We start from the raw sequence: 25,254 nt of genomic DNA, 5'->3' as shown, positions 1-25,254 counted from the left end.
TTTTTAATATTTATTAAGTATCTACTGTATATTAGTGACTAAAGTATGCACCTACTATTGCTGACTCTTTAAATTTGTTTTTCCTTCCCACAGGGGAAAATTAAATCATATATTAATGGTACACCTCCGACGTATTCTAGGGAAGATTTTAAACCATGGGAAAAATCACCAACACATAAAATATCTGCTCCACAGCCCATTCCCAGCAACAGAATTGATAATACAAGCTCTTCCAGTTGGGTTGCTGGCTCTTTAAGGTAGGATTTGCATTTTGTTTTGTATCTCTCTTTCTAAGAAATTGCCATCTACTTTTAGTCAAATGAAAAATTTTAGTGAAGCACATTAAATATTAGTCTGATACACGGAAAATTATCTATACATATAAAAATTGCTGATCAATTATGATAGGCATGTTCCCCCTGGGGCAAAATTAATGTTTGTATTAACACCAGTAAATAGTAGCAAATATTTTATTTTTACTTACATGTAAGTATATATTTAAGTCTATATATATGTGACTTACAGCAGCAATTTTTTTGTAGTTGATACATTAGTTAAAACTCCCCCCTTGATACAGGTGAGGATGGGGAAAGGTAGATTTATGTTAGGTACTAGGCTATAGTTACTTTGAAGAAAGACATTCTGGTGTTCTTAATGTACTGTTTATTTAAAAAATAAAAAGCTAGAACGAAAGGTTTTTAGTGTTTTCCCTATAAAGAAGTGGTACAAGCCAGGTGCCTGTGGCTCACCCTTGTAATATTACCTACTTGGAAGGCTGAGATGGGGAGGATTGCAGTTCAAGGTTAGTCCAGGCAGATAGTTTGTGAGACCCTGAAATAAGCAGAAGAGAATGGCTAGACATGCGGCTCAAGCTGTAGAGTGCCAGCTTTGCAAGTGTGCAGCTCTGAGTTCAAACCCCAGTCCCACCAAAATAAAGTGATACATATTTGAGGTTACAGGCTTGCTGCTAATTGAGTTGTTAACTGACTTGTTATTGTCATTTGGACTGTTTATGTAATTTATTTGAAAAATGCTGTCTTTTGCAGTTGGAACAAAGATTATGTTTCATAGTCTAAACGCTGTTGATAAGTTAGTCTCACTTTTGCTGTTCTAAGTAAACAAATTGGAACATACATAATTTGTGGGAACACTTAGAAACTGTCTTTTAATTGCTAATGTTAGAATAGCTTACTAAACATGTTTAAAGAATACCTTGGTATAAAGCCAACCAATATAGGTTGGCTATCAATTTCAGTACAGTGTCTACTAACAGTGTTTAGCAATATGATCGGTATTTTCAGTATATACACAAACATTTCTACATTCACTCTGAAGTATTACCTAGCAGGAGTAGTGATTAGAAGTTCTTATTGAAAGAAAATGAAGTAAACAGGTTGCCCTTTCATATGCAATAATATGATTTATTTTTAGGTGTATCATAAATTTCATTTAGATAAACTATATCTAAAGATTGTAGGATTCTTTTCTTATGATGCAACTCCCTCTGGTGGGTATCCAATATTGTTCAGCACTCCTCAAATTTTCTGATAAATCTCTGGTTTTTGTTACTACTAGATAGTAGTAAGTTGTAAAAAAAAATAGAAAGGAAAGAATTTTCAACTTTTATTCATTCCAAAGAATAAGAATTTAATTAGAACTTTAGTGAGTTCTTTTGCCTAATTTAGGCAACCTAAGAATCTACTATTGTTTGACTTTTTATTTATGTTTTAGAATTCCAGATTTATACTTTATGAATTTAGATGCACTTAAGTTGTAATTATGTATGCATATATAATAGCAGCTTTCACTTAAAATATCCTTTTTGATTGCTTCTTGTCCTTTTGGCTAAGATGAAGTATGAACTTGAAAATTTCCAATTCTAGAACATTTAAGATTTTGGATTTTCAAATTAGGAATGCTTGGTCTAGACATAGAGTTAGGTGGGTACCATTGTGAACTATTTCTGGCCAGTGAATTATTGCAGAAATTCATAGGTATACCAAATAGATTCTGTGCACATAAGAAAAAAGAGATGATGTGCAAAATATCCTTTTTGTGTTGGCTGCAGCTGACAAATCTAAAGTATACTTTCATCATAAATCTTACATATCATTTACCGTTTCAGTTAAGTTTGAGGTTGGGCTTGATAGATAAACTGAATGCTTGGTAAAAATTTTTTTATGTCTTTTAGTCCTGTTAGTCCTCCTGTTGTGGATCTCAGAACCATCATGGAAACAGAAGAAAGTAGAAAAAAATGTGGAGCTACACCAAAGTCAAATTTAGGGTTGGTTAAAAAAAATCAAAAAAGAAAAGATCATATGGTATTATATTTCTGCCATGAAGAATTGGAAAGATCTGTTGTATCTTTGCTGTCATTTTTCTGCATTTTAATGTAATAGCGCTAAACCTTTTTATAGGATACGTAATCTTTATAATATTATTTTTAAATATGTGCTAAAGATTGAGTCGAGTTTGTAGATCAGTTCTTATTGAACACAGTATTATTACATGTTAGAAACTTACCTCTAAAATGATCATTGCTGGCTATTTCTAAAAAAAACCCTCAAGATTTAAGCCTTGTGGTGCAAATTCCCCTGGAAAAGTATTATATGTAGGAGGGTTCATATATAGCAATTACTTGTTCACTTATAGTATAAACTGATAATTATCATTATTGAAACTTAACATTGTAATCCAAAAATTGTAAAATCACAATAAATAGAATATATCATCTGTAACCTTCATTAAGCATAAAATGATGTTAATTGGTTTAATTTTATTTATAGTAAAATGATTTTTCATAAAATAAACTTTCTCAGAATCAGTGAAACCAGTGAACTAATTGGTTTAATCTAATATAATTTTTAGAAAAATGATTTCCCATGGAGTTAAACTTTCTCAGAAGCAACGAAAAATGATTGCATTGCCTACCAAAGAAAGCAATTCAGGAATGAATAGCATGGAAACAGTTTTAACTACTCCTTCAAAGTTACCCAAACCAGCGAATGCATGGTATGCTCTTATTTTTATTAAATCATTGTAGGTCTTGATGTTAGCTTTTAAGGTTGTTTTAGGCTCCTGAGTTTCTCCCCTACCTAAAATATTTTCAAATATTTCTTTTCCCCCTTTTCTTTTAAGTTAAACATTGGAATTTGAGGAACAAGAACTTTTTTTCCCTTAATTTTGGCTGTATTAACATTATAAACCATTGCTTCCAAATGTGGATTTTTCATATGTGGGTATAGTATCTTCTTCATATTCTGCAACTTCCCTTGCCAAAGTGGTTTAAAATAATTTTACCTTTTCACTTCTTAATAAGAAATAAAATGTGTTACAGTAAATTTCATAAAAGAACACTTTACTTTTAGTACATTAATCTCTTTATTTTTCTGCATGTACCGTAAGTATCTTCACATGGTTAAAATCAAACCTTTTTGTACTTTTTGAAGAGGTGTTACTTAACATTGTGTCACATAAGTTTTCTCCATCATAATTCACCCCACAGTGGCAGCATTAGTAGGAGTAACCTCCAGAGGGTAAGAAAACAGTTCCATTTTGTTTGCAACTCATAATATCTGGAAACTGAGTCTAGAAGAGCAGTTGATGGATAGACTGAAGGGTAAGGAAGAAATAAAAAGAACCCTCTTTCTCTCACAAGGACTGAGGAGGGTATTTGTAGCTGTCCTTAGTTTGGTGAATTCCTTTGGTGTTTCTAATGTCACATTAATCTATTTGTAAGAAGGAATATTCTTCCCACTGAAAATGTAAATTATTTTGAAGAGAACAGCAACTCATTTTATTATGATGTTACCAGTGGAACTGAATCAGTACCTTTCAGAACCTCTAGTAAACTTGAAGCATGATCACTGAAAAAGAAAATGAAACAAGGAATGGGAAACCCCAATTAGAGGATAAAGAGGGTGCAACTTGAGAGAATGGGTTTAGTGGAAACTTTAAATTCATCAGTATTTGTTAAGTGCCTTCTACATGCAAGGTTCTCTGCTAATTTCTGGTGACAACTCATAAATCTTTGTAAGATTTATGGTGTATTGGTTGCAACACTGAGTTACTTTCTCTAAACACTGGACAAGATCAAGAAGAAAAAAATTTTTGAGACAGTTGTCAAGATATTAAATATTACTGTAATTTGAGAAAACTAACAGAACATGAGGATGCTTTGGGCTTAGTAATCAAATTTAGCTGTGCAGTTTCCTTATTTAAAGGCAAAAAGGTAAATGAGGAAGTTTCAGTTCTCCTGGAAGCATCTTTCTTAGAGGTCTGTGTTCTTTGGTCTCTTGTCAGTGTTTTCTAGGCCTGCTTGAGTATATGTCATCTTGAGGCTTTCCTTAATTATTACGTAGGAAATTTCCTTTGCTTTCCTCTGTTGTCAGGTCTTGTTTCCATGTCCTGTGTTTTTCTATTTAGTTTGCTCTTTGTTTTGATGTAGTATAACTTGAGTAGTTTTCTGGGAAAGAATGTACAGCACATACATTTTTGGAGTTCTTGAATCCATGCAAATGTTTTTATTCGCTCTTGTCTTTATTCTTGACTAATAGTTACATTGAAACAGCATTCTAGATTCGAAACTATTTGGAGAATTTGTTCCATTTTCTTTCTGCTGGTGTGTTTGGGAATTCTAATACTGTTTGATTCCAAATTCTTTTTACATTACTCCTTATTTTCCTTTTTCTACCTTTGTTTTTTCCCCCTGGAAGCTTATACAGCCTTTTCTTTACCCCTAATGTTCAGAAATTTTGCACAATATAGGTCTGATTAGAATTCCACCTGTACTACAGACACCCATGACAGTGACTGAGACACCTGTCAGAGGTTCACTCCCTGCTTTATCTGATAGGGCAAGGTTGTTTAGGGACTGTCCAGCAGCTCAACTAGTCCTGTCAGTATCCACAGATGCCTCTGGGGTGAAGAAGTGGGCAATAAGGGTTCCTGTCCTCTAAAAACAGCCAGGGTGAGAAAAACTAAGAGGCCCTTTCCCCACCAACGCTGTAGATCAGTGCAGAGTGGAGAAGAACAGAAGAAAAGTAGAAACTGGTAAAATGGTAGCATTTATTTTGGCAACATGTTTCTCTTAAAGAAAACAAACCACCTGATTTTTTCCAAAGAGAAGGAAAGAGTAACAGGAATTTAGTGGTGTATTAGTGGGTGAAATTGATGAGACTTTACAAAAAAAGCAAGTTTCTTTGCAATAGTACTTCAATAGTTTTGATATTTGATTTGATTTAGCATTCTGAATTGTGGTCACTTGAGAAAGAAAGGCATCTTAGTATTTAATCATCAAGTAGGGCCATAGAGTCATAATGGAAATAATAACAATTAGTCCTAATTTCCTGAAGGAACTATCATACGGTGAAACCAAAAATGACAAAATTTTAAATTTGCAAGCCACTGTATGATGGTCAAGGTGCTTTTACTTAGTTTTATTTGATCCTCACAGCAGTTTATGAGCTAGGCAGCACAAATTCTTTCATCATTTTTCAGGTAGAAGATTCAAATCCAGATCAGTTTAGTGACTTGCCCTAGGTTATATGGCTGGAAAAACCAAAACTGAGACTAGGACTCTGGACTACTGCTTCTCAGTCCACTTTTGTTTCTCGTAGAAAGATATTCATAATTCTACAGATCTGTCATTGCAAATAGTCAATAGTTTCCAGAGATGAGTGAAACTTATCCACAGATAGTGTAATTCACAGTACTTATCTATGTGGGATTGATGTATTTTATTCTAGTCCATTTTCACGAACTGTAAAATAATATGCGAGTCAATCTAGTAAACTCAGCTCTCAACTTTTCTTTGGATTCTCCAAGAGACTTAATCCCAGCTTGGTTGGCAGATGTAACTTTTGAAGAGCATCACTTTTCCTGCTCCAGCCTTTGACCCAGTTTCTACCAAAAGTTGGCACCACAGCTGTCATATTGCACACACTGCAGAAGCTTTGCGCTTGCTTTAGATCTGTCTCAGCAACTTTCAATCAGATTATTTAATTCACTCTGGAAAGGGCAGAAGTAGAGAAACACATTTGCAGGGACACCATCAGGTTCATTCCCTTCCCCACCTATTTCCTAGATTCATCCATTTCCTTTCAGGCCAGGGAGAAAGCATACATGCCGGTGGTGTAGTCTTGAGGCTCACAAAGACCTTGAGAGTCCATTAAAAACTGTCAGCTCTGAAGGACCCCCAGAAGCCATGGAAGTTTCGAATGGGATACGATTCCATGAAGAATATCGTGTTTATTGCATTTTTAGTCTCCTTGGGTTTCCTTTATGATCCGAAAAGGCAGACCCTTAACATTTGAGAGTTCCAGGGCAAGAGAACAAATAGAGGTCCACATTTTAAATGTCAGCATAAATAGATGTAAAATAAAATATACTCTGTTCTCCTACTGCAAAAATGGTGCATCAATAATGAGAAATTAAGATGCATATTTAAAGTTACAGTTTTATGTTACTAATATTTGACAAAATATAAGGCATTTGAATTTATTATTTTATACTTTAGACATTTTTGTTATCATGCCACTGATATTTGCATGAATATCATATGCAAGTATATAATTTATAAGTTATAACTTGATTTATTGCATAGATTTATTGTTCTTATTCTCATTAGAAAGAGATTACTTATTATGCTGCATTAATTAAGATTTTAGTAACTTGGTGTAGTGGCACATACCTGTAATCCCAGCATTTGGGAGGCAGAGGTGGGTTTAAGGCCAGCCTGGGCTACTTAGTGAGACCCCATCTCAAACAAAAAAAATGTTAAAAACCACAACAAGCCAGGAGTGGAGGTTCATGCCCAACTACTTGGGAGGCTGAGATCAGGAGGATCTTGGTTTGAGGCCAGCCTCTGTAAAAGGAAGTTCACAAGACTCCGTCTAAACCAGTAAAAAGCCGAGCATAGTGGTGCCTTCCTGCCATCCCCGCTACTCAGGAAGTGTAAATGGAAGAGTATTTGTCTAGGCTGGCCTGAGCATAAACTCGAGTCCCTACTTGAGAAATAAGTAAAGCCAAAAGTGGTAAAATAAAGCTCAAGTGGTAGAATGCCTGCCTAGGAAGCCCAAAGCTGTGAGTTCAAACTCCATTACCACCAAAAAACCCCCAAAACCAACAACAAAAACATTTTCACATAGTTTGTGCTCTATTAACATTAATGAATTAAGAGATCAAAAATTGATTGTAATTATACAGAGTACAAAATTTGAATGTTTCAGCAATAATTAAAAGTAAACATAAAATTAATATCATTCTGCACATATATACATGTTTTTGGTACTGGGAAGTATGGGGAGGAACAAAAGGAACTAAGGCAATTTTTTCTTTTTTATGTGGCAGTGGTATTGCAAGCAGGATGGCCTCAAGCTTGCAAGGCAAGTGCTTTACCACTTGCCACAGCCCCACCCCAAAAGTGATTTGTCTTTTAAAATATTCAAAATGATCTATTAAAATTAAAAGTCTCTATTAATGTACATAAAACTATAATCAAAATTACCTAAACAAATTAAAATTTTAAATTCACTTTTCAAAAATTTAATTAAGTCTTTAGATAATTTCCTAAAAATAAAATTCTTCACAATTTTATCATTGAATATCCATTAGCTGTCAGTATAAAAATTAGGATCACATTTTATTTGTTATGTTTATTGGCATTGTCCAGGAGAAATACAGAACAAACCACATATATGTTTTTATTTTTCCTATTAAAAGCTTGTCTATATTAGCAAAATTAAAAAGCAAACATTCCAAAAAGTGAAATATATTTTAACATATTTTATTCCAACATGATTAAAATATTTCAGCATGCAATCAATATAAATCAATAAAGCCTCTTACATTCTTTTTTCAAATCAGTGGCATATTCCAGATGTAACCCCAAAGATTGATACAGAGGTACCTTTGTTTTCCCTTAAAGTACAACGTTGCTGTCATGTCTGAATTTTGACGTTTGTCTTATATATTTTCTATTGTTAATACCTATGTGCCATATTTAGAGAGATAGTTTCTTTAAAGATTTTTAAAAATCATTCAGAATACAGCGATAAGTAACAGCTATTAGTTAAGTCAGATTATGTCAGGTTCAGTTTTATTTTCAGTACTTTTTCTAGATTGTTAATAGATGTGTACAAGTGTTGGCAGACTAAATGGTCCAAATCTAGTTTCTAGCCTGTTTGTGTAAAGTTTTATTGGAACTTTGGCACACCCATTGGTTTACTTATCCATGGCTGCTTTTGCGCCGTAACAGCAGAGTTGAGTAGTTTGCAATGGAGACATGCCGGCCTGTAATGCCTAAGGATATTGTCCTTTACTTAAAACTCTGTGTTGACCTCTGAACCAGTGCCATGCTGTCCCAAGCGTTTAACAGTTCTGTTCCCTACAGTCATGTTGATTGATAAAAACAGAAAAATGCTGACTACATAATGCCTTGAATTTGAGTGATCATGCTCAGTGGTCATTTTTAGAAGGAATGATGGGGTAGGCTACGGGAAGAGTCACACCTATGATCCATGGTCACACATTCCTCACCATTTCTTTTCAGTGGCTTGCTGTGAAGTCAGTAAAGGCCTTGCATTCTAGCTCAGTGAATCAGATATGTTGGTCTTGTGACCCTCTTTACACTCTTAATTAGTGAGGACTCTAAAGAACTTTTGCTTATGTGGATTATATTTGTTTCTGTTCACCACATTAGAAAATAAAGCGAGGACATATGAAGTATTTGTTAATTTATTTAAAAAATAGCTGACAAGTGTATTACATATGAATATAAATATGCTTCTGGAAAATAAGTGTTTTTTTAAGCAAAATAATTATAGTGAGAAAAGTGATATTGTCTTACAATTTTTGAAAATCTCTTTAATGGTTGGCTTAACAGATGATTAGATTGTTGTATCCACTTTTATACTTACTATATTTTATTATATGTCATATAATATCTGGAAAACTTGAGCATATACTTATGAGAAAATAAAAGTGAGAAAAGCAAATGCTATCATGGGATTACTATGAAAATTCTTTACACCTCTCAGACCCCCTAAAATGGTCCTGTGGACATCTTTCTCATTTGCAGATTTTCCAGTGAGTTTAGTAACAGGTGTAGATAATAAATGGTAGATGGTGTGGATCCTGACAAGTTGAATCATGGATCAAATTAAATAAGTACCTCTTTGTCTTTTGGAATTTGAAAACCAATAGGCTGGCAAAGGGACTCAAAAAGCAAAGAGTGTGAAAGGATGGCTATAGTTAAAGAGACAATAACAACTGTGTTGGTTAAGATCTGGAGAATTTTAAAAGGCTTATTCACTGTTAGTGTGAGTGTAGTAATTTTGGAGCACAGCCTGGCAAATCCTCAAAAGGGTAAGCATAGTGTTTATATACGACCTACTAATTCCACTCCTAGATTTTTAGTCAAGAGAATTGAAAACATATGTCCACACATACTTGTGCTTGCTCAGTAATGTTCTAAAACATTTTCTTAATTTCACGCTCACCACTAATTCCAAGGTATGCACATGAAGAAGTCTTAAAGGAAAATTATTCAGAAAGAGATTTATTAGCCATCTTCAATACTTAAAAGGACTTCAGTGTAGAAAGAGATTTATCCATTGTGGTTCTTGAGAGCATAGTGAGAATGCATGGGTTGAAATTATAATAGAGAAATCAATTTAATTTCATACTTTTTAATAACTAAAATTGTCCTCAAATTGAAGTGAACCTCTGTGGACAGTAGAGTGCTTATTTACTGAAAGTTCCCATGCAAGACTCGGCTCTTTATTTGGTCATGATGCCGTAAGGCGTCGTGGTAAACTTTTTGGAAAGGCTTAGGCTTTGCAGTCCAGGGGATTTCTGTTGTAACTTTTCAACTCTGCCATTACAGTATGAAAGCAGCTATAGACCATATGTAAACAAATAGGCATGGTCTTATTCCAATAAAACTTCAAAAAAATAGGCAACAGGCCAGATTCAGCCTGCAAACTCTAATCTGCTGATGCCTGCTATGGAGGATGTTCACCCATCATTTGGGATTTGTAAGAGAGAAATTTTACAAGTTCTGTGTCTCTTATGAGAGAGAGGCACACAGATAGGCATTTGCATTTCAGTTTTTGCTAAGTAATTAGTATTTGGCTACATTTGAGGGGGGATGTAGTTTTATTGATTAAAGCAACTTTGTTGTTGCTGGGGATTGAACCCAGGTCCTCAATCATGTTAAGCATGTGTGCTACCACTGAGACAAACCCTTAGCCCCCGTTTTCCTAAGGTATAAAAATTTAATTCTGTTAAAATAGCCCTGATGGGTGGGGGGATGGTAGGTCCTATTTTGTTATATAATTTTGTGGGCTTGTAATCAATTTGAGCAGAATGTGTTAGGTTTAAGAGTTTGGAGTAAAATGATTATACTAAAAAGTTATTGAAAGTCTAAAATAAATATGCCCACCTTTTTTAGTATGCTTTTGTTTTCATATTTCTATTAGTTTATTAGTTCTGAAAGGTTATGCTTATTAAATGTTACACAGATGACTAACTTAAAAATTCTTAAGTCATAACATCTTAAATTTTCTTTTAGCAGAAACACACCTCTGAGCAACCTGTCTTTTCAGTTTCAAAGCAGTCACCACCGATATCAGTACCTAAATGGATTGATCCCAAATCTATTTCTAAGACACCAAGTAGGAATACCTTGGATGATACATGAGCTGGTAATTGGCACCTAGCTCAGAACTCAGGGTGGGGAAATAGAAATAAGATGGGCTTTGGGACCAAATAGATCTGTGATTGAATCCTGCTGGGTTACTTTACAGACCTTGCAAGATACTATTTTTCTCATCATCAGTTTTATCTATAAAATGTGAAAGGGAAGGTGATTCCAATAATAAATATTTTTAAGGATTGTTATGAATGTAGTCTGTCATATTGTAATCTATTTAAAACCTATAAATCATCTAAGAATGTGAGCCTTTATAACCATGTATTACCAAACGGATACCTCTCTACTTGAGAGAGATTTTAAAGGAAGGTTAACATTCTTAGAGTGAATAAATATTTTAGTATAGGAAGTGTTAGTTGGAGCATGATAGTTTCTGGAAGAGGTTAGTTGTATGGTTTACATAGTTCTGAAGGTGTTCAAAGAAGACAGACTTGAGTGAATAAGAATGAGGGGGTGAGTGAGGAAATTAGTTAGCGCTGATTAACGGAAAACACAAGGGGTGTTGCAAAAGCAAATGAATGACATGTCAACGAAAATAACTTAAAGGAAAGTGATACACTGTGACCTTCAACTTGTGGCTATATTAATGGTTTAAGGTATAACTTAGTTCACGATGCCTTTGGCTTTTCATTTTCATAATGTAATTGATCTCTGTTAAAATTGACCTTCTTTTAAAACCTCTTTAATGCAATTTTGCTATATATCACCTCATTTTACTACATGTAGAAATTTTAAAGAATGGCTGTTAACTAAAATGATAACATAGATATTTCTTGTGATACTAGATTATTTACTGTTAATAAATATTTGTAGAGCTCTTTTGTGCCAAGTACTGTTCTCATGTTGAAGCTATAATAGCAAATAAGGTAAAGAAAGTATAAATGTGTGCTGAACAGATAATACGGGCTTAATGGCCTTACTCCTTTAATGATGTAACTGGCTTCTAGATATTTCTAGCAGACCATTATAGAACATTATGGCTTAAAAGCACTCAAACTCAATGATAGTCATAATAAGGTGAACCTTGCCTTGGCTTCATTCTTATAAAATTACTCTAACTTTCTATTTTAAATTCTGTCTTACTTATTTTGCTAGCACAGATTTCTTGTCTGGGGACAAAAAATTAATTTCGGAAAGAATTTCCCCAAATAAAATATCTGGTGAAACTAAAACATCAACTATCAATTATGAAAACTAACTTAGGTTCTGTTTGATGTGGCACATGTTAAGTTAATAACATTTAAAATACACGCAAACTTGATCAGAATCTTGAGTTTTCTTTAATTTCAATATTTTGAATTAAGAAAAAAACTCTTTCCTAGTTTTAGGACTCCAGTTGTAAAGAATGACTTTCCACCTTCTTACCCGTCATCAACACCTTACCACCAGCTTGCCTGTTTCCAGCAGCAGCAAGTCCCTGTTACTCCTCTTCAAAACTTACAGGTTCGACAAGCTTTGTTTGTGGTGGGTTTGGTTTATATTAAGGTACACTCAGTTTCATAGATTTTCGTTTTATGGCAGCAAGTTGTCAGGGAGAGTCTTAACTTGTCCATTCTTATTCCCACTAGGCAAAACTTTTTTTGACATCCAAATAAGGGTGTGATTCTTAAATTTGAGAAGTTAGTTAATGAAGAAGACACTAACAAAACTGTTCTACTTAACAAGGTCTAAGGTTTTAGTTTGAGCACCTGAATAAAATTTCACAACTTGAAGTTTCTTTCTAGTCTATTTAACTATTCACTTCAGCTGTTTGCAAACAGCTTCATTTCTTATGTTGATGAATCTGTAATGCGTTTGGAAAAGTAAATCTTCAAGATTATCAGCATAGCACGATGAGAATACTATTGGAGTATATTATAATTTTTATAAACTAATAGAAAAAGTTTTGCTTGTGAGGCTAATGCACTGCTGTCTAAAAAGAAAATTGATACTCTTGACACTAACAACTAAAACTAGTTTATAGTAACTGAGAGACAGCCGATACCGGTAGAAGACATGAGCCTTGTAGACAGATTCCCTGGGCTCACTACTGTGAGGTCAGTTGTGTGATCTTATGCAAGTTATTACACAATTCTTGTACCCATACCTTCTTACCGAGTGGTTGCAAAGATAACATTAGTTAATATGTGGGTAACTCTTAAAACAGAGCATGGCACTGTTTAGATAATAAATGTTGGGAGTTATGGTTATTTAAATGAAATAGGAAAAATAACTACCTACAAAAACCAGTTGATGAAAAAATTGACAGAAAGTATAACAGTAGTTACTGCGCTGAAGAGGAGGGAATGAGGAGTTATCCTTCAGTGGGTATTTCAGTATTCAATGTTTCAATATTCAGTGTTTCAATATTCAATGGCAAAAAAGTTCTGAAGATGGTGGTGGTGTTTGCACAATGATGTGAATGTACTTACACCAATGAATTGTATTTAACAATTGTTAAAATGGTAAAGCTTTTATTTAACAAATGGATAAAAAAATTAGCTGACAAGATAATTAACTATGGAGAGAGGTGATAGTGTTTTGAGGATTGGAGCAATATAATAAGTTTTGAAAGAAAAAGAGAAAGATGATCAGGTTTGTCCATACATTCATTCAAAACACATTTAATGAGCTATTACTTGTATCAGACTCTGTTTGGGTCAAAATCTAGAAGGTGACTCAGAGGTGACTAGAAGAGGGTCTTGGGGGCCTTCTAAGAGGAGGCCAGTGTCAGAGGGAACTGAAAAGAGGCCCGGGTGTACCTCTAGGTTAGGAAAGGGAAGGAGTGAACCCTGTAGATTTTACCCTTAATAGGGATAGGAAGCTGAGGAAGAGGTTGAAGGAAGCAGGAGAGTTAAAGTGTCTGATTTACACTTTGAAAACTCTGGCCTCAGTTAAGAGAGTAGACTAAGGGGACTGTGAATGTCCTGGGTAGAAAACTATCCTCACATTGGTGTTGAATTAGAGTAAGTTGGAATTACTTTATTTTAAAACCCACCAGCAGCCCATGGGAAAGGACATCAGGCTGCTGCTCTCTTCCCTAAGAAGTGTTTGCAGTTTAAGGAAGAACATTTCATAACAATGTCTCTTACCCCAAAGACGAAAGAAATTAGAATTCTTCCAAAAGAAAGAAATCAAAAAAGAAAGAAAGAAAGGCTATCTTATTTAAACAGAAGGAGATTACATGAGAGATTCTACCATTTGGGATCTAAATCAGGACTTAGTTCAGTTGAGGTTTATTCAGACTGATTCAGTTTGACTAATTGGCTAATCAAAAATGCTTTATTTCAACTTTTTTTTTCCCCTCCATACTGGCTTAGACTCAGGACCTTTCCCATACTAGTAAGCTCTTTGCCACTTGAGCCACATCAGGGCATGGCTCTTTGTTTCAAGTTTATCAGCTCAGCTTGAGTCTTCTCCGCATGCCATCTGTTCAGGCATTTATAAGTGCATGGAGAGATGATCCAGCATGAGGGAAGAAATGGAAGGGCAGCTTATGATAATAGTACATGTGTTGAAAGTTTGCTGGGGAAGATGCTGAAGTTCAGAGAAATCAAGCAACTTGCTGAGCATCACTCAGCACAAAGGAAATTTGTGTTGAAATTTGCATTTGTCTGACTCACAGCACCCAGTACAATAGTACATTGCTTCTTTTATAAAATAATGCTAAATTGGGAAAAAAGAACATAGATATAATTGTGTGTCTTTTTATGTAAGTAAGGAGGTGTAAGGAAAAAAAAGTGATAGCTTATTAGTGTGTTGTGCATTAAGTGGTATTTTCTTCTTAAGTTTTCTATTTGTGTTAAGAAATAGAACCAGTTAAAAGGAAGGAGAAGCTTGTGTATTAATTTAACACATTTTTTTTAATGTTTTTGGTGATTTTCAGAAAGGGTCTTAGTATATAGCCCAGGCTGGCCTTGAACTCTCATTCTTTTTGCTTCAGCCTCCGAGGGCTGTGATTATAGACACAGACCACCATGCCTGGTAGTTTCTTTTATTAAAGTAAAGTATGCAATACAAGTTCCCCCTTTAAAATATTATAACATATCTCATTACTTAAGAATTAGGATAATTTCAAAACTGGCAGCGTTTTACTATACCCAATGCAAGCTAGTTTCTTAGGCATATTTTTTTTAACCTTTGTTTATATATATTATTTAGATTTCAGGATCCTCTTCAACAAATGAATGCATTTCAGTTAAAGGAAGAATTTATTTCATATTAAAGTAACTAGGCAGTGGAGGTTCAAGTAAGGTAGGTATTTTAAATACTTAAGAAATGAATAGTTTCTGATGGGTATTGGAGGGGAGAGGGAGGGGGCGGAGTGGGTGGTAAAGGAGGGGGTGGGGGCAGGGGGGAGAAATGAACCAAGCCTTGTATGCACATATGAATAATAAAAGAAAAATGAAAAAAAAAGAAATGAATAAAAATATTATAAACTTTCATTTGTCTTTTTAGCTATGGGGGCTCTTTTATCTTTTAGGGACCATGTTGCCCTTGAGCCAAAAAAGCTGCCTCATTTCCTGCCCTTCTCCCTTTTCACTCTAAAAAGACCTACCTCTTGATAGCAGTCTTATGTCTTTCCTTCCAATGTCCTTTGCTTCCTAATTTCTTCATCTTACGTTAACGTTGGCTGTGGTGGCAAATGACCACTATGTATCATCACAGAAGACTCTAAAAATGAGTCAGAATATGATGTGAATTACTTATATGCTTATTATTCATGTAGCTTATTCAGTAAAGGCTTTTTACTAATGGATTTCTTTTTTGTTTTGAGTTTTTTATCTAAAAAACATTGTAGTAATCTAAATTAATCGGAGTTCTATTTTTTTGTTGTTGTCATTCTGTGGATTGAACACAGAACCCTGCACATGCTAGGCAAACTGTCTACCACTGAGCTAATATTCCTGGCTCCTGAGTTTTTAATTTATGTGAATCTAATTCTTTATGGCTGGGTAGCATCTTGAGCTAGTGCTCAATACATGCCATAATTAATTCTTGCTCTGTTAAATCTACAGATTTTTGCCATTAACATTCACCATACAACTATAACGAAGAGCACCAAAAACTTTCATATTCTTGCTAAATTTAGTTCTTAGCTTTGAATTTTAGGTCACTTAGTATTTGGAACAGTTGATTTCTTTTTTCATTTTGCTTTCCTGTTGTCTCCTCTGTTTTCATTTTCTCACACTGGCCATTCCTTTTCAGTCTTCCTTATGTTCCAGGACTCAGTGCTGCAGTGCCTCTTTTCTTCTTTGTCTAAACTGCTAATTTTCTTGTAGTCTTATCTGTAGGTTTATGGCTCATAATTTCCAAACTTCTATTTCCAGTTCATACCTCTCCTTTTGATCCAGACTAACATATCTAATTTGGCTCTACACATCTCTTTTTGGTTACCAGGCATTTAAAACTGTGTGTGCAAACACAACTCTTGCTCCATTGTCTTTGCAATTTCAGTAAATTGCAACTCTGTTCTTCTTATTGCTTGGCCAAAAGCCAGTCTATACTCTTATTCTCACTTTCATATCCAAACCAATCAACAAGTCTTATTTGTTCCACCTCAAAGTATCTCTAGAATTTATTTTTTACCAGCACTATAACTTTGGTTGAAGCAGCTCTCATCTTTTCACTTTTTATTTATATTATTTATATTTATATTATATTTATACTTATTTTATATTTATATTATATTATATATTAATTATATTTGATTATTATTTATATTATATTTATATTTATATTATATTTATTTTATTTTATTATAGTGCCCTTCTACTGAGTCTCATTGAGTCAGTCCTTGTCCTCCTGATTTATTGGATTTGTGTTTTAACACAACAGTTGATTTTCTTCCAAGCACACTCATATCTTTGCCCTAGTATCTTCTCAGTCAGGGTTCCATTGACCTCATTCTAAAACTGTAACTCCCAAATTTCCAATCACAGTGTTCTCCGTTTCCCTATCTGCTTTTTCTCTGTAGCATACCTTTTAACATGCTCTTATATTTATTTGATTTGCTTTTGTCCCTCTACACATGAATGTGAGCTCCATGAACATAGCAGTGTTTGATTTGCTCCGTGATCCTAGCCCTGGTATCCAGAATACAACAGAATAGTAGTTGAATGAATAAACTGCCTCTCTCAGCAATTGTGCTGTGGGTAACATGAAACAAAGGCTACTGGACTTATTTTAAGCTTTTCTATAGTTTTCTAAGCCAGCTAATAATGACTAGACTTACTTGTGACTATCTTACTAATTTATTAAAAATAAGGAAGTGCCTGTAATCCTAGATACTTGGGAGGTGGAGATCAGGAGGATCAATGTTTGAGGCCATCCTGGGCAAAAAGTATGTGAGATGCATTTCAACCAATAAAACCTGGGCATGGTGGCATACGCCTGTCATCCCAGGTGGGTAGGAAGTGTAAATAGGAGGATCTCAATCCAGACCAGCTCTGGCGAATAAATGTGAGACCCTATTCAAAAAATAAGTAAGGCAAAAAAGGGTGGGGATGTGATTTAAGTGATGGAGCACCGGCATAGCAAGCATAAGGCCCTGAGTTCACACCCCGTACTGCCAAAATATAAGTAAGTGTCTGCCTGATGGCATGTATCTATAATCTCAGTACTTAGAAGGCTGAGGCAGGAGGAGTGCAAGTTTGAGGCTAGTCTGGGTTATATGAGGCATGTAGACTGTATGGATAGTGGTAGAACATGTGCTTAGCATGTGTGCAATTTGGGTATAATCTCTAGCACCACAAAAAACCCAATGAATACAAAAAAATAAATAAAGCCTGTACATTACCATGTAGAGCAATCTTCAATAAATATTTTATTTATACACTCCCTTTCTCCTCCTTGTATCAAATTTCAGTCATGGGAATAAAGGAATCATTTTATTTAAATACCTGATTTAATTGCTTTTGGAGACATTCTTTAGCTAATATTTATTAGTTATTTGATTATGTTCCGTAATGTGAGGGTGTTGACACTTGTTACTTAGTGGCATGTTTTCAGAGATGAAGAATTGTTTTAGTGGTGTTTTTTTTTCCTTGGAGTATATTGAAGCTGTAAGCTTACTTAAGTCAAGGGCCAAGTGATAAAGCTATACTGGCCCATATTTTCTGAGTCCAATTAAATTATGATTCAACTTAATAATTATGAAGGTAAAAAACCAGCATGCCTTAGAAGAGGGTGAGTTTAGGCTATTACCAACTTACACTATATTTATTAAGAACATCTGGAATGGTCATGGAGCTCATGAAGATGGTCAAGACACTGGTGTACCCAATCTATTTCTACTTTATTAATTCCCTGTGAAATTGACAGAGCATATTTCTGACACTAACTGGCCGCTGTCCTTGGGAGGCTGAGTCAGGATCATTTGAGCACAGGAGTTCAAGGTCAGGCAACATGAGACCCATCTCAAAAAAACCTCCAAAACCAAATAAACCAAAGTAACTGACATCTCTGTGGTGAGAAAATAAAGGCTACCCAGTCAAGACCATAGAGGTTATTTATTGCAAGAGTTTTGCCAAAGTTAGCGATATTTGAGGGGTAATATATGCATACAAAAAGTTGAAAGTTTTCATTTACTGAAAAATTTTAGATCATACGTATGTGTATTTCTATCTCTAGTATCCTTCAAGTTTTTCTGATATATCCAACTTTAAATGTTTAAAAATATCTATTCTGTCCTGAATGTTTTTAATGATGATAGCAAACATTTGCTATACTATGGACACACTGTAGAATACTGGGCAAATGTCAGTCATCTCTGTCATTTTTCAAACCCTGTGCAGTAGATATTACTAACAGTATTTTATTTTTGAGAATTAAGAAACGTGTCCAAAGTGAGATTGCTGATGGAGTGAGCCGGAATTCAAATGCAGGTGCTTTCCTCTAGCCTTTTGTAAGTTTTGTATGTTTTATTTGTATGTGTGTGTGTACTTGTGTAGTATTATCTATAATCTTTAAATTTTACTGTTAGGCTACAAAGCTGTTTCACTGAATGAATATACTACCTCACACCTTATTAAACAGCATACACATAAACTATAATCATTAGGTTTAGGGTTAGTAGTGTCGTATTGTACCACACAACAACGGTGCTCTGAATTCATTCAGCTTTGTGAGGCAATTTACCCTATACAAAATGGCTTTGTGCTGCTATTTTAAAATTCATTTTGTCCCTTTCATTGTTATTCTCTGCTATCTATTACCCTACCACTGTTTTACATTCCATCTCCTAATTTTCCTGTGTCCAAGTAAACTCAACAACATTCATTTTGAGTTTTATACTTGAAGATGAAATGTAACTGAGTTGTACTTAAGGGTCTGTGATAGAGCTTATTTATTAGTTTAGTTCTAGCCCATGAGCCTCCTCCTTACTTCTTTCCTGTATCTGCTGGGTAGTCAAGGTTAAGTGACTCTTTGCTTCAATGTGTCAAAGGGTATAAATGAATACAGTATTTCTTGCATACATGGGCATTTTGTATTTGAATTTATGAAGTCTTGAAGGAGCACTGTTGTTCCATGTTTGGTGAAAGTTAGACACATTCTGATGTTTTGTTCTTAGAAATTGACTGTTCATTATAGCCAGAACTATTTCACCTTGACATTAGAGATCCTGACAATGTACTTATGAGAACATCTTGTTCTTGAAAATTGGACCTGTCCTTTTTTTCACAACCGAAATATACTGATAGCATATTATCTGTTACATGGATGAGCTTGTCAACATCAGGCACAGTGGGAAAACATCATCTATGAAGTGAATTTTCTGTTCATCACAGCCTTAGTCATCCTTAACATTTTTGAATGTGCTTTTCTGTATGTTAATTTTTCTGGTTAAGGCACCCAAAAGAGTATTATGAACATGTCAAATTTAAATTGTTTTTCTTTTGTGTTAACATAGAAAGTTTTGTGGTTTATATGTCTTTGAGTTACTGAATTTACATATGTGATTGGAAGTGGGCTGTTATTCTTGTATCATGATTATTTTTTTCCTTTTATATTCAAAGTAGGCCCAGGATTTGTTTCAGAATTTTCTCAGCCTAAAATTCTGTCTTAACAAGTTTAGAAGTATTGTGATAGTATACAGATAGTACATTCTAAACTTTCTTCTTTGTCGTACTGTATAGGTATTTCAGGTATTGAATGAGAAGAAACAGATATATGCCATAAAGTATGTGAACTTAGCATAGGGGAGAAATGACCCAAGCCTTGTATGCCCATACGAATAATAAAAAAAAAGAAATAGATGGAAGTACTTCTGCCCTTCTGTAGGGATTTACCTGCCCCGTATAGCCAATGGGCCACAATAGCAAAGCTTTTCTTCTTAGATTTCACTAAGTACAGGCAACGGATCAAAAAAAAAAAAAAAGTATGTGAACTTAGAAGAAGCAGATAACCAAACTATCGATAGGTACCGGAATGAAATAGCATATTTAAATAAACTACAACAACACAGTGATAAGATCATCTGACTTTATGATTAGTAAGAATTCTTTTTTCAATTAAAAAAAATTTTTTTTGCTATAGTTCTTCAAGTAAGTGTTAAGTAAATCTTAATATAACCTAGCTATTTGTTGTTTTGTTTGGTTTTAATTGCAGTGAAATCATGGACCAGTATATCTACATGGTAATGGAATGTGGAAATACTGACTTGAATAGTTGGCTTAAAAAGAAAAAATCCATCAATCCATGGGAACGCAAGAGTTAGTGGAAAAATATGTTGGAAGCAGTACACACAATCCATCAACATGGTATTAAAATCTCTTCCTGTGGGTAAAGTTAAAATATTTGTTAAGGGCTATAGGCTTGGCTTAAGCAGTAAAGCACCTGCCTAGCAAGCATGAAGCCCTGAGTTCAAAGCCTAGCACTACCAAAAAAAGTTGTTGTTAATGTCATCTTAGAAAAATACACTTATTATTTTATTGGTATCTTTAGCTAGGTGAACTAAATAATTGGAAGTATTCTTAAAGATGAGGAAACGAAGCCATTTCTTAATACTGTTAACCCAAAGGGTATAGTACATGAACTCAAATTCCTGCATTTGTAATGGAAAAAAGCATCTTTCTTAGTATTAATGTAGTCTGTGGTCCTTATCTTCAAATATTTTGGATTTTAGTATATCTGAGACTTTTGGGTTCAATTATCCTAAAAATATGAGATGTTTATTTCCCTCTTTCTCCTAATGATTTTGCATTATGTGTGCCCTTTGTGAAAGTTGGTTTATTTTTTTACTGTTAGCCTCAGGCTTTTATTTTAACATGTTCTTTTTTTCATTTTAGAGCTTTCTCTGCCTTTCTCCTATCTTTAGATCAAAACTCTTTAATCTAGATGATTGTAATTTATCTCCCCCTGAATAAGTTTTCTTTACAAGTTAAAAGATAATTTATTAGTGATTACCATTAGTGCTGTAGGAAGTGTCTTTACATCTGGCAGTATAATTTACAATGCTCTGTACTGGAGAGAGATCCACAGTGGTTAAAGATAGATCAAAGCCAGACTGCCTGCCCTCAACTCATGACATTGTCACTTAGGCCTTGTGACCTTGAATGGTTTACTTAAACTCTCATTGCCTTATTTTCCTCACCTGAAAGTGGGGATGATAATAATGGTATTTCCTTAGCATTGTTTTTGAGGATTAAACTCATTAAAAGCAGCAAACTTAGATTGTACCTTGCATGTAACACATGCTAAGAAAGTACAGACCTTATGAGAAAGGGATATTTAATTGGGTTGACTAACTCAAAGAACCAACTACAGATTGTAAATTTTACATTGTCTCATAATGGATTTTTTATTTTGAAGGCATTGTTCATAGTGATCTGAAGCCTGCTAACTTTTTAATAGTTGATGGAATGCTAAAACTAATTGATTTTGGAATTGCAAACCAAATGCAGCCAGATACGACAAGCATTGTTAAGGACTCTCAGGTAGGACATCTAGCGAATAGTTGGTTGTTTGCTACCTGGTATTATTTATATCACCTCATTCTCCAAAGAATTTAGAGTCTTTTTATAAGAATAGGTACTAAAACCATAAAAAATTTCAAAACCATGGTCAATATGATTTAGAAAAGTAAGACAAGATTGTATAGAAATATATCTAGCAATTTTGAGTAATTTTCCTACAACTGAGGTAAAGAAGCAGTAATACCTGTCTTGGTAATCATTTTGTTCATGTTCTAAAATTGACCTGACAGTTGACTTTGGGTTTCCTGGTAGCAATCAGAGAGAGAATTGGAGTAACATGTTTTCCATTGTCGTCCATGAGGTGAGGTCATTTCAATTTAAGAGGGCTTTCATATTGGAAATGCCATAATTACTATTGTTTCCAACAGCACTTTTGTAATAGGATATGCAATAGCAAATGTAATTAAGTTGTTCAATAAAAGCTAAAATAATGATAGCAAAGCATAACTAAAAGAATCTTGCTTGGAGATGACATGATGTGTCCATGTATGCTCATTTCTGTTGTAGATCTCCCTGAATTCTGGGAGCAGAACTGGGCTTTGATAAAAGGAATAGATGGGCAGCATGCCCGTAAAACAATTCTATCTGACAGTCATTACTTAATGTCAAAACTGGCTGAACATTGAGTTGTAAATCGGCTTGAAGATACCTTCTATAGCAAGCCCTAAGCTATGGGTAATTTGTGTTGAAGGCAGAGCCATTTATGTTAGAATCAAAGGTACAGTGCAATGTTGGCACCATCCAATTGTAGAGACTGTTGCATGACTTAGAAGTCCACTCTGTCTCAGTTTGCACATGGGCCCTAGAGTCCCAGGATACCAAGCTAGATGTTTTTGTTGTTTGTTTACATATGAGTTTGTTGGTTTATTAAAGGGGAGTAACATGTTGAGTCTATTCAAGCATAGAAGAGAAAGTGATACTCCAATTCCTTAAAGCTTATTACCATTTATAGAATTTTAGCCTGGACAGTTTTTAAGGCAGATATGTTTTAAGGCACAGTACTCTGAAAGGAGTCAGTCAGTCTTCTGCTTCTGAACCCAATTCCTTTTGCTGAAGTTGGGAAGTTATTTGAATTTTTCAAGTTTATCGCTTAAATTTATAAGTATCCTAAGTCTCTAAGGATCTGGCATTTGTACTTTTAAAAAACCTGAAGCAGAATGAAATATTTTCATTGATTGACGTTTTCTGTGATTTGGCAAATAGGTTGGCACAGTTAATTACATGCCACCAGAAGCAATCAAAGATATGTCATCCCGAAGAGAGAATGGGAAATCCAAGTCAAAGGTACTGTATTGGGAATTTTACAAAAGTGACTTGGAGTAAAAACATCATTCTTTTGAGTGAATGTCTAGAATGGAACTTTTGTAATATGATGTGGTCTGGAAAGTATCAAAGAAAACCTGCTTTAAAAAAATTCATCATTATTTTTTATAGTGTTGTTTAATAAGGGACCCTAAACAGAGGATATCCATTCCTGAGCTCCTGGTACATCCATATGTCCAAATTCAAATTCATGCAGGTACTGCTTCTTTAAAAATTGCTCATTACTAGGTTCCTATGAACAGCCTATTAACTGTAACAAAACTAGAATCTAAATTGGCTACTCTTTTTGCTGCCTGCCCTCTTGCCAAACAGTAATGTAAATAAAAATGTCTGTCTTCATTGATGTCATTCAGTTTTAATTATCCTGCATAGGGGACAGTGATTGGTAGTAAATTATAAGAATGCCATTTATTGTGTTGTTAAGCAGAGTATATATTTTTGTTGCTTTATTTTTTGTTTTGAGACAGGATCTCACTTTTATGTATCCCAGGCTGGCCTCAACTCAAACTAATTATTTGCCTCTCTAAGTTGCTGGAGTATGTGCTTTTAATTGAATTTATATGTTTATTAGTATCACTGTGTTGATATTGTATATTTTATAGGTAACCAGATAGCTAAGGGAACCACTGATGAAATGAAATATGTCCTGGGTCAACTTGTTGGTCTGAATTCTCCTAACTCTATTTTGAAAGCTGCTAAAGTAAGTATGTGTGTTCTCTGTGTTAATTAACTATTTTAATATAGCTTAATGAGTTACACCCTTAGAGAAACAGGTAACCCAAAGGAAAGTTGGGCCAGCGGTCTTGAAGTCTTTATTTCTGCACTTAGGTATTTAACACATCCTATTTGACAAGTACCTATCTTTTTTATTTATTTATTTTTTTGGCAGGAGATGGGGGACACACAGTCTGGGGTTTGAGCTTGAGGGCCTCACTCTTACTAGTTAGGCAATGAGCCATGCCCCCAGCCCTTTTTTGCTTTCTTTATCTTTCTAAGAAGTTCTTGTTTTTATGCCTGTGTGTGCCTGGACTGCTCTCCTCCTATTTATACTTCCCGAGTAACTGGAATGGCAGCATTGTGCCACCACACACAGCTTTTTATTGGTTGAGATGTGGTCTCGCCAGCCCACGCATGCTTCAAACCACAGACTTCCTGATCTCCACCTCCCAAGAAGCTAGGATTATAAGCGTGAGCCGCCATGCCTGGCTTGATTCCTGTTCTGTGCATATAGCACAGGCCAGAGTAGGTTTTCAAAACAGGTACATTCAAAGGATTACTGTCAGGCCTCAATTGAATAAATTTAGTATAGCACGTTATCTTTTAAATCATTCTCAACACGATTCTTAACACAGCTTTTGAATTCATTCCTTCTAGCCAATTTCTTATTAAACTTTAGAGATACAATAGTATTTGTAGCGCTTCTGTAAAGCTGTGCATAGCCATCAGCACAGGCCTCAGGCTTTCAGACTCCCATTACCTATTTGTGTCTGCACTATTCTTTTTGTCTTTCACTGTCTCAAATACCTAGTCATTTCTAGAATATTGTGAAAGTTCATCGATCAACTGGTTTAGCTGCCAAGAGATTACTAATGATATATTTCAGTTACAAGACTATTATAAAATTATGGAAGCATGAATTAACATTCTTATGTCTCTGGCTCAGTCTACGTTACTAAGAGCCTGGACACACTTCTGAATGAAATATTACATTTGCATTCAAATAAGGTAAAATTTTTCTTAAACTTTCTCAAGTGCTTCTGGCTGAATCAGTGGCTTTAGGAATTAAGATTGGACACATTGTGTTTTTTAATTGCTTTGTATTTTATATGTCCACATTTAAAATTCATACCAATGTATTGCTCAAAACTTTTATAAATAAAATTGAGATGATTAGTCACCTTTATCACTGAAAGGCAAAAATGTCATTTTCATAAAGTAGATGTTAGCTAAGCCTTCAATCTTTTTTTAATACATTGACTTCAATATATAGTTGGCCTTTTGTATCCATGAGTTCCACATCCATAGATTTAATAAAGTGCAATTCAAAAATATGCATGAGTAAAGAACATATATAAACTTGCTTATTACTCCATAAAAAATACAGCATAACAATGATTTATATCATGTTCACATCGTATTAGTTGTTATCAGTGATCTAGAGATAATTTAAAGTATACAGGAGGATATACATACGCACATGCAAATAGTGTGCACTTTACAGAAGAGACTAGAACATTTACATTTTGGAATCTGTGGGGTGAG

General features: G+C 34.5%; 1 protein-coding gene across 1 annotated transcript in view; it reads left to right on the top strand.

Moving 5' to 3' along the window:
- Window positions 1-23,692, top strand: part of LOC141421230 (inhibitor of Bruton tyrosine kinase-like) — a 1,912,155-nt gene extending 1,888,463 nt beyond the window's left edge. The window contains exons 7-14 of the mRNA XM_074066910.1: window positions 94-257; window positions 2,192-2,284; window positions 2,869-3,012; window positions 10,574-10,706; window positions 12,037-12,157; window positions 14,855-14,947; window positions 22,873-22,953; window positions 23,595-23,692. Of these exons, the coding sequence (XP_073923011.1) occupies window positions 94-257; window positions 2,192-2,284; window positions 2,869-3,012; window positions 10,574-10,706; window positions 12,037-12,042 (540 nt within the window). The 3' untranslated portion in view covers window positions 12,043-12,157; window positions 14,855-14,947; window positions 22,873-22,953; window positions 23,595-23,692. The remainder of the gene's footprint in view (window positions 1-93; window positions 258-2,191; window positions 2,285-2,868; window positions 3,013-10,573; window positions 10,707-12,036; window positions 12,158-14,854; window positions 14,948-22,872; window positions 22,954-23,594) is intronic.
- Window positions 23,693-25,254: the final 1,562 nt, after the last annotated feature.

This window comes from Castor canadensis, chromosome 3 (genome assembly GCF_047511655.1).
Source record: "Castor canadensis chromosome 3, mCasCan1.hap1v2, whole genome shotgun sequence".
Lineage (NCBI taxonomy): Eukaryota > Metazoa > Chordata > Mammalia > Rodentia > Castoridae > Castor > Castor canadensis.
The sequence above is the reverse complement of the archived record's forward strand: the minus strand, read 5'-3'. Positions and strand labels throughout refer to the sequence as shown.